General features: G+C 50.2%; 2 protein-coding genes across 2 annotated transcripts in view; one reads left to right on the forward strand and one right to left on the reverse strand.

Moving 5' to 3' along the window:
• Window positions 1-813, reverse strand: part of LOC142887035 (BAR/IMD domain-containing adapter protein 2-like) — a 224,197-nt gene extending 223,384 nt beyond the window's left edge. Inside the window, exon 1 of the mRNA XM_076024363.1 lies at window positions 805-813. The gene's annotated coding sequence lies outside the window, so the exon portion shown is untranslated. The remainder of the gene's footprint in view (window positions 1-804) is intronic.
• The window catches only part of sdk2a (sidekick cell adhesion molecule 2a), a 102,217-nt gene extending 91,244 nt beyond the window's left edge, over window positions 1-10,973 (forward strand). The window contains exons 37-44 of the mRNA XM_076023586.1: window positions 69-255; window positions 3,153-3,290; window positions 3,869-4,030; window positions 4,123-4,248; window positions 4,341-4,505; window positions 4,781-4,921; window positions 7,145-7,289; window positions 10,805-10,973. Of these exons, the coding sequence (XP_075879701.1) occupies window positions 69-255; window positions 3,153-3,290; window positions 3,869-4,030; window positions 4,123-4,248; window positions 4,341-4,505; window positions 4,781-4,921; window positions 7,145-7,289; window positions 10,805-10,973 (1,233 nt within the window). The remainder of the gene's footprint in view (window positions 1-68; window positions 256-3,152; window positions 3,291-3,868; window positions 4,031-4,122; window positions 4,249-4,340; window positions 4,506-4,780; window positions 4,922-7,144; window positions 7,290-10,804) is intronic.
• Window positions 10,974-11,227: the final 254 nt, after the last annotated feature.

The raw sequence follows: 11,227 nt of genomic DNA on the forward strand, positions 1-11,227 counted from the left end.
ACCCTGTTCTTTGCGCCCCCCCCCACCATCCCCAACCTCCAACCATACCACCACCCCCTCCACCACAGATCTACTTCTGGGAGTTCCAGCTGCAGAACGAGACGGAGCGGCTGCGGACGCTGTTCCTGCCCGAGCTGGGCATCAAGCTGAAGAACCTGACGGGCTACACCACCTACATGATCAGCGTGGCCGCCTTCAACGCCGCGGGGGACGGGCCCCGCTCCCTCCCCACCAGAGGGCGCACTCAGCAAGCAGGTGAGGGGGCCGGCCGGCCTGCCGGTCAGATCCAGATGTGGCGGCCCAGAGCTGCTTCGCGGTGTTGCGTGGTTTCCTGCTTCAGTTCTCTCAGCAGGATTTCAAGCGGTCTGCCACAAATAATAATAATAATAATAATAATAAGAGTAATTATAACCCAGAGTGGTTTCACAGTTCAGATTTAAAAAAAAAAGAAGCTGGTCTCCGGAAGACCTGAGGGGTCCTTGTTATTTCAAGGCGCTCACTTGCTGTGCACAGTCTCGCCACCTGTGTAACTCCACCACCTCCTCCGACCAGCGAGTCGCGCAAGGCCACGGCCGCCCCGGCAACGCGGCACCTGACACGCAGACGCACACTTCAGCAGCGAGGACACACAAACACAATCCTCTCTTCCCGCCGCTCAAACAACCTTGTTAAGCAGCTACCCGGAGTCCCCCCTCCCCCCCCTCCCCCTCCTCTGCTGCTGCAGTTTCAACTTTCAGTGCACAAAAAAAATGGTTTGCAGTATAACTTTCAGCTTCCCCCCCCCCCCATCCCTTCAAGGCTGTGACATTGGCGAGGGCCACAAAGTGCTGAGAAGTTAAAAAACACTGGCAGGAATTTTGGCCGGCCGCACCGCAGGGTACCGGGAAGTGAGCCAAAACAAGCTTTTGTGATTTTTCTTTTCTGTTTTTTGTCACACCCCCCCCCCCCACTATATGCAGAGTGGAGGCAAAAACCCTGACACTTAGCCGGATCTGGGTCGGGTCAGCAGGGGGGAAATTTCTCGCGGGTCATTCAGCCGTCTCTCTTGCGCGCTTGTTCTGCTGACTTTGAGTCGACTTCTCTCTGGTACTTAACGCAGCCCGGCGCCCCGGCGAGGTCCATTTGGTATGCGGCGGGCGTCGGCAGAGGCTCATGATAAAGAACAACGCAGCCGCTGCCATTTGTTAATGCCCAGCGTTTCTGCCTCACGCCATCTATCATAATGGTTTTTTCTCTCTCTCTCCCTTTTCTTCTTCCTTTGTGAATACATTAAATTGCCTGCCGCAGCCTTGCGAGCCCTTGCCTTTGGCTTCCCCTCTGTTCTGCTGGCCCACTGCTGTTTACACTGCTGATTTATTAAATGGAAATGCCAGAGCCGCCAATGTCAAAGAGTTTGGAAGTACAGGAACCAGTAGAAAACCAAGCTGCTTTATTATTGTTATTATTATTATTATCATCATCATCATCATCATTATTGTCATTATTCTGCTTGATTCAATCAATCAATCAATCAACAAATCAACTTTTATTTGTACAGCACAAACCCAACTGCGCCCCCAGAGCAAGCAAGGTGCAACAGTGGCCAGGAAAAACTTCCCTGTGGGAAGAAACCTAGAGCAGATCCAGACTCCAGAGGGCGCTCATGTGTTTTGACCTGTTGGGGTGAAAAAGGAAATACAACAATTGTAGAGATGGAGAGATAGAGGCAGAGATAGAAGTAGCCAGAGTGACAGACAGGCCAGAGTGAACAAAGCTCTCACAATATAAGTGTAGATATATATACAGTACATAAATAATTCAAATATAGTCCTTGTAGAACGTGTCTGTCCGTGTGATGGCCTCTCTCTCTTGTGCTTGCAGTAATGAGGTGGGAATCGCGAAGTACCTGACGATTCAATTCCATTCGGATTGAGAGAGCTACCATTCAATTAATCGCGATTAATCGATAATCGCGATTTATCACGATTCCTATACCCCCCACCCCCCCACACCCCGCCCCGCCTCGCTGTGTGACTAATAAACCAAGTACTTTCTAATTGTCCATATTGAACAGACCAATTTATGTGAATCAATTCAAATATGGCAATGTCATAATCACGATTGATCTAAGAATTGATTTTTTTCCCACCCCTACTGGGAACTAATGGTGGAGGTGATTCAAAAAGAAAAAACACACACACACACGACATGGCGCCTGCTGTACGAGTGTCGTCAATAAGTGATGAGTTTATCTGCTTTTCTTTTTCATGTGTGTCCCAGTTTGTGGCCGTAATTGCACAGATTTCCCCGCCGCTTCGCCAAGGGCTTACAAAATGCGCTCATGAATACGCAGCCTCGTGCAAACAGCCACCGTGATCAACTCCTTTCCTTCATAAAAAAAAAAACAAAAAAAAAACCCCGCTGCCGTCTTCTGCCGCGTCGCCCAAGTCGCCCGCAGCAGATAGTGCACAGATGTTCTCTTTAAACACAACAGCTTGTCATGGTTGTGTGTGAGCGCCTGCTGAAGCCGGCAGCGTTGCACCAGCATCGTGTTTGTCAAAGATCAAACTCCTCGAGTCGATAGCAAAGACAAATATCGTCAAACACGAGTCATGACTCGTGACATTAACTTTGTGCAAAACTTTTTTTTTCTAAATTCACTCGCTACTGTAGCAGCTTTCCTCATCTTGCACGTTTTGAGATTATCTGTAGGTATTATGTTGCAGCATAAGGAAGTTGTGGCAGTTGTGGCAGAATCACACGTGCATTGTGGGAGTCATAGTTCGTGTTGCCAACTTTCATTCAGAAAAATAAAGGAGGCCTCCCGTGGTGCTTAGGGCCATGACCATGACACGCCAGGGACTCGCCAGTACTGTTAAATCATAACTTAAAATAACTGAACTTAAAACTTAAAACTTAAAATGCCACTATGCAGTTGTTGTGAATGGGTTGCAGCTACGTAGATTACGGTACGTAGATTGCATCGAAAATAGATTTACGTTCATGGGACAATCCCCATCCCGTACCCATTCAAAATGGGACGCACCAATTCATTTCGAATATGGGACAATTCTGTATTCTCAGGGACGGTTGGCAACTCTGGTGGTAGTTTATGTTCAATGCAGACCTAAAAGTCCTTCCTTCCTTCCTTCTTTCCTTCCTCCCTCCCAAAGCACCCAGCGCTCCCGGCTTCATCCACTTCAGCGAGCTCACCACCACCTCGGTCAACGTGTCCTGGGGCGAGCCCAAGCAGGCCAACGGCATCATCGAGGGCTACCGCCTGGTGTACGAGCCCTGCACGCCCGTGGACGGTGAGACACTTGACACTGAGCCGCTCCGCGACGTCTTGACGTCCCTCAGCTGACAAGAGACTCGCTGCCTCTTTCCTAGTTAGCGCTGGCTTCCTCTAACCCCCGCGCCGCTTCTGCTCGCGCTCTAATCTCTCAGAAATGAGTGCAGAACCCTGCAGCAGCTCTCAAGGCATTGGCTGATGATAATAACAACAATTAAAAAAAAAAAAAAAAAAGAAATGGTGTGGGACACAGCTGCGGAATTGTGGGTAATATCTGGCCACGGCTTGCCAAGTAATTGGGTGCAGACGTGGCGCCGCGAGCTAAGTCTGCGCTAATAGACCCACAGCGAGGCCGAGCAGTAAATACAGGCCGCGTTGTTCTATTATCCAGAGGTCTTAGTTTGTGTCCCCGCACTATCAGGACACGTGGGAGCTTGCTGGTGGGATTAACTCGTGTCAGCTGTTTAGAATGCAAAGACGTCCGGCGTCCTCTCAGCAAAAGTCTACTGTCAAAGCTTTGCTTCTTGTGGCTTCTTGTGGAAAGCGGTGTCCAGACTCTTAGTATTTCCTGTACAGACTCCTCTCCTCGCACTCCAGGTGTCAGTAAGATAGTGACTGTAGATGTGAAGGGCAGCGCCCCCCTGTGGATGAAGATCAAGGACTTGGCTGATGGCGTCACCTACAACTTCCGCATCCGGGCCAAAACGCTCACTTACGGGCCCGAGGTGGAGGCCAACATCACCACGGGGCCGGGAGAAGGTGGGCGACTGGGCACAGTGATTTAAACATGCAAACAAAATTTTGAATAAGCATTTTTGCAAACTGTGGTATTTTTTTTTTTGCTTGGCTAGGAGCCCCGGGGCCCCCCGGAGAACCTTTTATCTCTAGGTACGGCGCTGCGCTGACCCTGCACTGGACCAGCGGGGACCAGGGCCGAGCACCAATCACGCGATACGTCATCGAGGCCAGACCCTCAGGTGGGATCATATCAACTCCCGTCATCATGTTGTCCACCTTTCTGCGCACTTTGGTCATCGTCCTATCACGTCTCTTCTCCTCCTGCCTCCAGACGAAGGCCTGTGGGACATTCTCATCAAGGACATTCCCAAGGAAGTGACGTCCTACACACTGAACCTGGACATGCTGCGGGAAGGAGTCACCTACGACTTCCGGGTCATCGCAGTCAACGATTACGGCTACGGCTCGCCTAGCGCCCCCTCGCCCTCCATATCAGGTACTTGTATAGGCCATTTATACGATCTTACTATGTATGTACACTAGCAGTCAATACTGGTAGTGCATAACAACATATATCTAGTGTCATTCTCTTGATTTTACTGTTAAAGCTCTTTGGTGACTTTGGTTTGTCTTTAAATTAAAAAAAAATAAAAAAAATAATAATAAGTTGGATCATTGAGCCCCTTATTTGAACTGTTTTAGTTCTGATATGTTTCTAACAAAGACGGTTGAATAAAAGCTCATCAAAATGAATGTCTGACGTGTGTACAGCCCAGAAAGTGTCTCCATTCTACGAGGAGTGGTGGTTCCTGGTGGTGATCGCCCTGGTCGGCCTCATCTTCATCCTGCTCCTGGTCTTCATCCTCATCATCCGAGGCCAGAGTAAGAAGTACACCAAGAAAGCCGAATCAGGTGGGCGGCGTCCTCGCTCCCAAACGTCCTAATTTCCGTTTTTTTTTTCGGCTGCCTCCTCTCCAGCCTGAGAAAAGCATTTTAATCACCACACGAGTCTGTTGTCTCAGAACCCGACCGTGCGAGGGCTCCGATAATTAGACAAACTGCCTCGGCCTGGGCGGCGCCACAGGGCCGATGAGCCAGAACGACGTGAGCAAAAAGGTTAGGCGGCGGGAGAACCGCACAGACGAAATCAGACAGGTGAATAATCGTTATTGTTCATGACTAACTGCGCCGGGGATCGATAGCGGCGCCGTTCTGTCGCTCGGGCCTGCCAGCCTCGCCGGCACTAATTATTCCCATCATTGAATAATCCCGATGAATTATTCCAGGTGAGGCGGCCGCTCCCTTTAAACAGCCTTAATGAGAGATTCCACATTCATAACCGCGGCAAGGCGGAGGTTAATCAATGTCGGCGGGGCTCCCTGGTAATGTTTCACATTACGTTTAGCGAGTAGAGGGATGAGAAGATTACCCGTGGCCGACTCACGGCGCTGCGCTTTTTTTTTTTTTTTTTTCTCCAATCTTTGTCTTATTGCCTCAACTGAAAAGTTGAGTCGGGGATTTCTTTGTAGGATGGGGAAGGTCGGGTCGGCCCTGCACGCACCGTGGCAATTCACCGACAGTGCGCGGGAAATCCATGCGCGTGCGCAAGCCCCGCCCACTCCCGGAGCGGCTGAGTGATTTGTTTGTTTTGCGAGCGGGGGGGGGGGGGGGGGGGGGGGGGGGCGGCGCTGAGTCATTTGCTCGTTCGCTGCTCCAGCAGCAACAAACCAGAGCTGTCGCTTTTGCCCGCAGGGCCAATGCAGCGATTAGCTTGATGTATTTATACAAATGCACAACAGCGACACATTGCGAGGTCTCTTGCTTTCGATCCACTTTGTATTTATGGAGCGACAAATCACATCCAGAGGCATCTCCAAGCGCTTTGCTCAGTCAAAGAGAGAAAAACCAACGGATCCCCGCTGAGCAGAGCACGACTCTTCTCGGTACGAGTCAGCGAACAGGCGAATGGAGACCTGGAGCCCTGACTCACCAGTCAGTCAAATGGCTTTTTAGTTTTAAATGATCGTTTCAGGAATCGCGTGTCGAGTCGTCACAGAGAAAAATGTCACAACCGTTCTTGACAATAAACAAGCATGAACAAACAAAAGCAAACGTAATTACAGCTAATGCGCTTCACACCATTCAATGGAAACACCTGCAAATCGCAACTGTCCTTTGTCGAGGTTTTAGAAACATCGCTTTTATTTTGCAAAAAAAACTGTGTAATGGAAACGCAGTTAAAGTTTGTTTCTGGGACAAACGGGCTTCAAACAAAAAGCTAAGAGCAGCTGTCTGGGAAGTCAGTCTGGGTGTCCATGGTAGGCAAACCTTTTTCTTTTCAAGAATGTCCCGTGTGCGTGTGGACTGGACGAGACCTCGTCCTGGCTTGGTCAGCGTTTATCGCAGCGCCGGGTCACGGAGGGGTGGAGAGGTCAGCAAACAGGGCCTCGGCGAGAACTGGTCGGACAAGAGCCGCGCTTGTGCAGGGACACAAAGAGCTTCTTCTTGACGCCACTCGGCCCCTCCCCTGATCTCCTCAGCCACGACGCCGACCCGTCCCAGTAGCGGCTGTTTGTTTTTTTGGCCAGAGAGGCCGGAACTGACATCTACCCGGGTGGCGTCTGCCAGCGAGGCCACAAAGGAAGCTTTTTTTCTTGAATCGCTTTGTTCTTGTGCTAACGTTAGCTTTTGTCCAGATGCCTTTCTGCAAAACTGAAAAAAAAAACCCACAAATATGCCTAAATGTAGAAGTCTGCATGACTCCATTGTTGACCGTCTCCCGTATTCCCAGCCCATCCTGAGGCAACAACACCTTTGAACCGGCTGTAATGAGCCGAGCTCAGGTGCGATTCATCGATTTCTGAACGAGAGCCAAAAGTGAAGACATGAGGAAATGATGGACTTTGATTTCTGAGTCCCATAATAATAAAGACGCGTATCAGTAAAGATGATGCACATTCTGGGACCTCTAAGATCACATGGATTTTGCACTTTAATTTGCAGCTTACATTTCCACTTTTTTTGCAAACTCATAATCTTGTCTCTGTGTCGGAAAATTCTGCACCCTGTACCGGCGAAGTCCCAGGTGGCTAATTTGCACGTTGCACGGTGTGCGTTGTCTGTGCGGCCGTCCAGGTAACCACTCCAACTGCACGGCTCTGCCCCTGAGTCACGGGGAGATGGTGCGCCTGGACGAGGGCCGATTCCCAGCGCTGGAGCTCAACAACCGGCGTCTCTCCGTCAAGAACTCCTTCTGCCGCAAGAACGGCATCTACACACGGTCAGTCGCCGCCGCCGCCGCAGCTTTATTGTGTGTACCCGGCTGATTGTGTTGCCTTTATCTGCTGTTTGCAGGAAGGGTTTTCCACCTCTTGAGAAGTGTTGCTCGCTCGGTCCCGTCTCCAGTTCCCACTCGCTATTCCGTCCGCCGCTTGTGATCCTGACAGGAATTATTAATGCCGCCGCGTCGCGCGCTTCCGCCTCCTTCCCTCCGACTCAACAGTCTGTCAGCCTTGAGATGAGACGCCGTGCTTGGAGAAAGAGCGGCCGTCTGATTAGACCCTCACCCCCCCTCACCCCCCAGCTCCAAACCCTCCCAACTCCCCTTCCACTCCCACCTCTGCTGTTTGTATGCGGCGTTGGTGGCGCGGCAACAATTTACAGAATGGACCAGCAACAATACCGGCTCGTTAGCATTCATGAGCCTTCTGGCTGCTCTCTTTTGTCTGTCCATCACCACTTTTCAGCAGGAAAAAGGAGCCGGTGCTCGTGGGTCAAAGCCAGCCATTTTCACCTGGACCTGAGCCAAGAGTGTTTTTTTTTTCTCCTGACTGAGCACATCCCAGCGAGATGATCACAAAGTGCAAATACCGAGAGGACGTGTCCGCCTGGCCGTCAGCGGTTGGCTCAGCGCTAAGGCTAGTGTAAACATTAGATAAGCGTGAATATTTTGTGCAGAGAGGCTGGTTACACATTTAGAGGCCGGACAGATGGTCCCATGTACAGTCGGCGTTGGGTTGGGGTTGGAAGTCTGCCCAAAAAAGAACATAAAACGAAAGGAATGCAAGGGCAGAAGGGTTATATTCGCTCTTTGCTGACGCTAATATGCTACATGTTTATTTTGGGTCTAATATTAGCTCTATAAGTTTCCCTACTTCCTTGATAATGTTACAAGCTTGATGCTCTGCTCTTTAGACTACCAGTATACTACTTCATACTATCAGCTCTTTGCTAACACTATGATGCTACATGCTCTTTGCTAAGAGTAATATGCTGGCGCTAATATGCTACATGTTTATTTTGAGTCTCTTTAAAAAGTTTTCCTACCAAGCTACGTGCTCTGCTCCTTAGACGACCAGTATGCTACTTAACACTATCAGCTCTTTGCTAACACTATGATACTACATGCTCTTTGTAATGTGCTGTTTGTTTATATTAACTCTATATCTTGACAGCTCCTTTCTCTAACGGTGAGATAAACATGAGAAAGTCGATATTTCAGGGGAAGTTGTTGCACGTCTACAGACCCAATGGATGGTCACATGCTTGCGCGAGGCGGGGTTTGAAAGTTCAGCCTGTTTTTGTCAGTTTTTGCACAGTGCCGGGTGGAATGTGCAAGAAGAAAAAAAAGAAGCAAAAGCGGATGTGTTAAAGGCAGCTGAGAATCGGCTGTTTTCTCCTTGACCAAGGAGGCCGAGAGGAGTTGGGCAGCGGGGGGGATCAAAGGGCCCTGAGTGGCTCTCCCCCCCCCCCCCCGACTTTGAAGAGCTCCAATCTGCTAGCGTGCTCTTTGCTAATGATCTGTGGACTGAGGAGGACGAGTGGGAGGGCTCCCTGTGGGATATTTTAAAGGGCGAGGGGAGAAGAGGGATGAATGAGACTGATAAGAGCCGGGCGAAGAAATACAGTGCTCCTAAATAATTCACCGCTCCCCGACAGCGATGCGATCGGCCGCAGGACCCGCGGCCCCTTCTTCCTCTCAGCGTCTCCCTCGACCTTGTCCGAGATGGGACGAGGTGTTTGTTTCATTGTTTTTTGTTGTTGTTGTTGTTTTCCCTTCTCTCGCTTTAACTTCCTGAAAACCTGAAAAAAAAAAGTCGCACCGCCGCTCACCATGTCATCTCGTCTTATTTTTTTATCTCCAGAGGTTTAGCCCCCACGCGCACCTCATTAATTCTTATTTCAGGGCACATCATGCTTATCTACTATGTGCACCTGCCGCCGCTGTGCCGTCTCCCCTGCAACTTTAGTTCTCCATTTAAAAGACCCCATTTGCAGTGATTTTTTTTCCCACCTTTTTTTGTTATATCTCCATCCTTTGTCCCCTCCGGCTAAGCCGCCCTACATGAATGACGATCCTGCTTGACTCTTCAGGTCTTTGGAAATGGACATGTTTAGCCCTGTGTTTACAGCCTCCTGCCAAAACACAATGTTATCCCCAGCCAGGTGGCCGCAGAGCGGTGTCACCTGCCTAGAGGAGTTGTCACTGGCCTGGCAGAGGTAGAGGTAGAGGTGTTGGCGCTCTTTGTGACTTCACAAAGGGCATTCATCTCTGGAGCTATATCCATTAAGACGTATTGGATGGATGGATGCTCTTTTGACAATGACAGCAAAGGCTTCTGATTCTGTTCCTGATTCTGATCTGCACATGATTGCTATTAAGTACACGTAAAGTTCATTTTTCTGGAAGCACACCGCATGCCGGATTGTACATAAATATATTGGACCTGTGATACTGGAATGTATTTGTTGAGTGACAGGTTGATGTCATTGATTGAAAACGTTGCTCGCGTGAACTTCACATGACGTGAGACCTTCAGGACTCCACGACTCGGCCACTTTAACGGCCTCCGGTATCTTTAAATGGAGCCGGTTGTCCTTGAGACGCGCCGCGCGCTCCCCTGAGCTGATCAGCGGGCCGATGCAGAGGTCGCGGTCCCTGTGACCGTCTGGATTGGCTCTCAGCAGACCTGGAACGCTGCGGCAGTCATTACCGCAGCAGAAGCAGGAGTTTGAAAAGAAGATATATATATATATAAATAATTGCCCGGGCAGATGTTTTTTCTCCTCTCCACTTTACCGACCTAATGGCCGCGTCGGAAAGGAAGTCCTTTTTTTTCTTTTTTCCTTGACCCCCGCTAATCAAAGAGCTGGAGAGTCTCCCTGTGAGCTGAAGCATACTGCAGGAGGCCCTCCAACTCCAACTACGACTCCAACTACGACTCCGAGTCCGACTCTGGGGCTCGGAGTGCCCGGTCGCTCAGCGCTAATCACCACAAAGAACCTTTTTCGCTACGCCGCCGCCGCTGCTACGTCTCCGTCCTGTCTGGTCACCTCATGACAGCCGAGGTCACGGAGCCGAACCCAGGCAAAGCTGGGCGCTCTGCAGAGATCAGACGGCGATCAGAATTTGACCAATTATCAACCCCTCTCCAGCTCCGCTCGCAGAGCCGCTTCTTTTTTGTCTTTTCTTTTCATTTCTTCCCCCCCAGAAACGCGCAATAATTACCCGCCCTGCGTCAAGCTGTAATTTTCATTTTCATAATCGATGAGGCTGCGGCTCTGCAGAGCGCCACAAAGTGTTTTGCGGGCCTTTAATTAGTCATGCGAGCATCGTCGGCCGCAAACTACCGACTTCTCTGTCAGTGTTAACAGAGACCGCGGTGTCAGGAAGCAGAAAAACACTCCTATGAAATTCCTCTGATCCCTCCCCCCCCCCCTTTCAGCTTCTTCCTCTTTTGGCCTCCAGCGTCTCACAGTCACGTCTCTCCCTTCCCCCCCCATCCGTCCCGCCAGGTCGCCGCCGCGGCCCAGCCCAGGGAGCCTCCACTACTCAGACGAGGACGTGAGCACCAAGTACAACGACCTGATCCCGGCGGAGAGCAGCAGCCTGACCGAGAAGCCCTCCGAGATATCCGACTCGCAGGTGAGCGCTAATCCTCGTCCTCTCCCACTCGGGATTTGACGATGAACTTCAATTAAAACGTAAAAAAGAAAAGTTAAACAAGAAAGAAACTCAACTGTGTGAATTTCACACGGGGGAGACAAATCCTCCGGGGGCGAAAGTCAGAATCTCTCCAAACTCTTTCTTCCAACTTTCTTCCTTTGTTTTTTTTTTTTCCCCACCGCTGCCCACCTGATAACCTCCTTCGTCTTTGCTGCCTTCATTCAGCGCAGATCCAAAACTCGATATGTTTTTCATTTTAGATACAACCTCCG

The sequence above is a fragment of the Nelusetta ayraudi genome, unplaced genomic scaffold, assembly GCF_046127955.1.
Source record: "Nelusetta ayraudi isolate G7.1 ecotype Tasmania unplaced genomic scaffold, CSIRO-AGI_Nayr_v1 ptg000016l, whole genome shotgun sequence".
In the NCBI taxonomy this organism is placed as follows: domain Eukaryota; kingdom Metazoa; phylum Chordata; class Actinopteri; order Tetraodontiformes; family Monacanthidae; genus Nelusetta; species Nelusetta ayraudi.